This window comes from Fragaria vesca, linkage group LG7 (genome assembly GCF_000184155.1).
Source record: "Fragaria vesca subsp. vesca linkage group LG7, FraVesHawaii_1.0, whole genome shotgun sequence".
Lineage (NCBI taxonomy): Eukaryota > Viridiplantae > Streptophyta > Magnoliopsida > Rosales > Rosaceae > Fragaria > Fragaria vesca.
In genome coordinates this window covers 18,110,799-18,112,154 of record NC_020497.1, presented here as the reverse complement: position 1 = coordinate 18,112,154, position 1,356 = coordinate 18,110,799, and the positions used below count along the sequence as shown (strand labels likewise).

The window sequence follows — 1,356 nt, the reverse complement described above, 5'->3', positions numbered from 1 at the left end:
CCGTGCACGGCGTCATGCACGCCACGGGTCCCCTTCGGCTACCCCCTCACGCGCCACCTCAGCTCCTTGGGGACAATCGCCGTTCAAGTCGGCCGAGCATCCAGAAGAGATGCAGTGGTTGCTGCCTGCTCCGCGAGGCTCCACCACCATCGGGAGGTTGAACCCAGTGACCAGGCTGACGTCATAGTAGTCCACGCCGGAGCCGAAGTTGTTGAGTTCGAATTCAGCAAAAGTAGCAGGCGGGATGGCGCCATTTCCGTCGCACTCGACTTTTCCGGTGCCGCAGTCGGCGGTGAAACAGGAGAAGTTTCCGGTGGAGGATTCGTTGCAGAGTGTCCGGCCCCACACCTGACCTGTCCAGGATTTGGGGACGGAGAGGTTGAAGGACGCGCCGCTCCTGAGCGTGAAGCGAAGTCCGGGCCAGATTGTGTAGTTGCAGTTGTTCACAATCTCGAAAGATGTCGACTCTGTTTCTGAAGAAACCAAGAAGTAAATACCAGTTTGTTCGATCAGTAAGAAACAGAGATGGAGGAGATGAGGGTGGATTCATTACCTGAGAAGAAAGCAGAAAGGGTGATCATGATCTTGAGTAGAAGAGGACTCCCACCCATTATAGAAATGAAGGTGAAGAATCCAGTTAGTCATTCGAGTTTGAAGTTAGAACTGAGAAGAAGAAGACAAAGGTGAACAATAGATGATTGAAGACCATTGCAACTGAAAACTGAGAAGTCCCAACATTGCTGCTCTTGTGCGACTTGTATTCATCCATTATTCTCATGGCTATAGATAATACTAGATGACAATTATTATTTTTTTTTGTATTTTTTTTTCTCCCTGTTTTTTTGTTTGTGTTTTGTGTCCTCTTGACTAGCTGGTTTGGTGTTACTTGTAGGCCGCGTCATGCCCTTATTTTTGAGGTGAATTGGAAAGCTCCCGTTATTGGTTTGGTAAAGGTTGATACAGACGGCGCTTAGAAGTGTGGGGAGGATCAGTCGGGCTATGGTGGAGTTTTTCATGATTTTCACGGTGAGGGTTGTCCATGCTTTTGCTTCATCACTTGATAATTGTTGCTGAGGTTACGACAATGATGAAGGCAATCCAGCTTGCATATTTGGTTTGAAGTCGTCTCTAATTCTAGATTTTCTATACTCCCCAAATGGTCCATTGACAACTAGAGATGTGGCATGGAATAATTGTGCGCATCGAATTCCAGTGATGCAATTTTGTTTTTCACATGTTTTTCGAAAAAAGGAACCAAGTGGCTGATGCATTGATAATGCAAATGTTGTTACATGAGCAGATTGGTCCTTAAACAAACACGAAGGTTGAAAAACTTCATAAGGTAGAAAACTGGTA

The 1,356-nt window shown here is 46.3% G+C and overlaps 1 protein-coding gene across 1 annotated transcript; it reads right to left on the bottom strand.

Moving 5' to 3' along the window:
- Window positions 1–12: 12 nt before the first annotated feature.
- On the bottom strand, window positions 13–611 carry LOC101297971 (thaumatin-like protein 1-like). The gene is made up of 2 exons (XM_004308885.1): window positions 554–611; window positions 13–473 (listed from the first exon to the last, which is right to left on the bottom strand). Exons 1-2 carry the CDS (start codon window positions 609–611, stop codon window positions 13–15), a joined length of 519 nt encoding a protein of 172 aa, XP_004308933.1.
- Window positions 612–1,356: the final 745 nt, after the last annotated feature.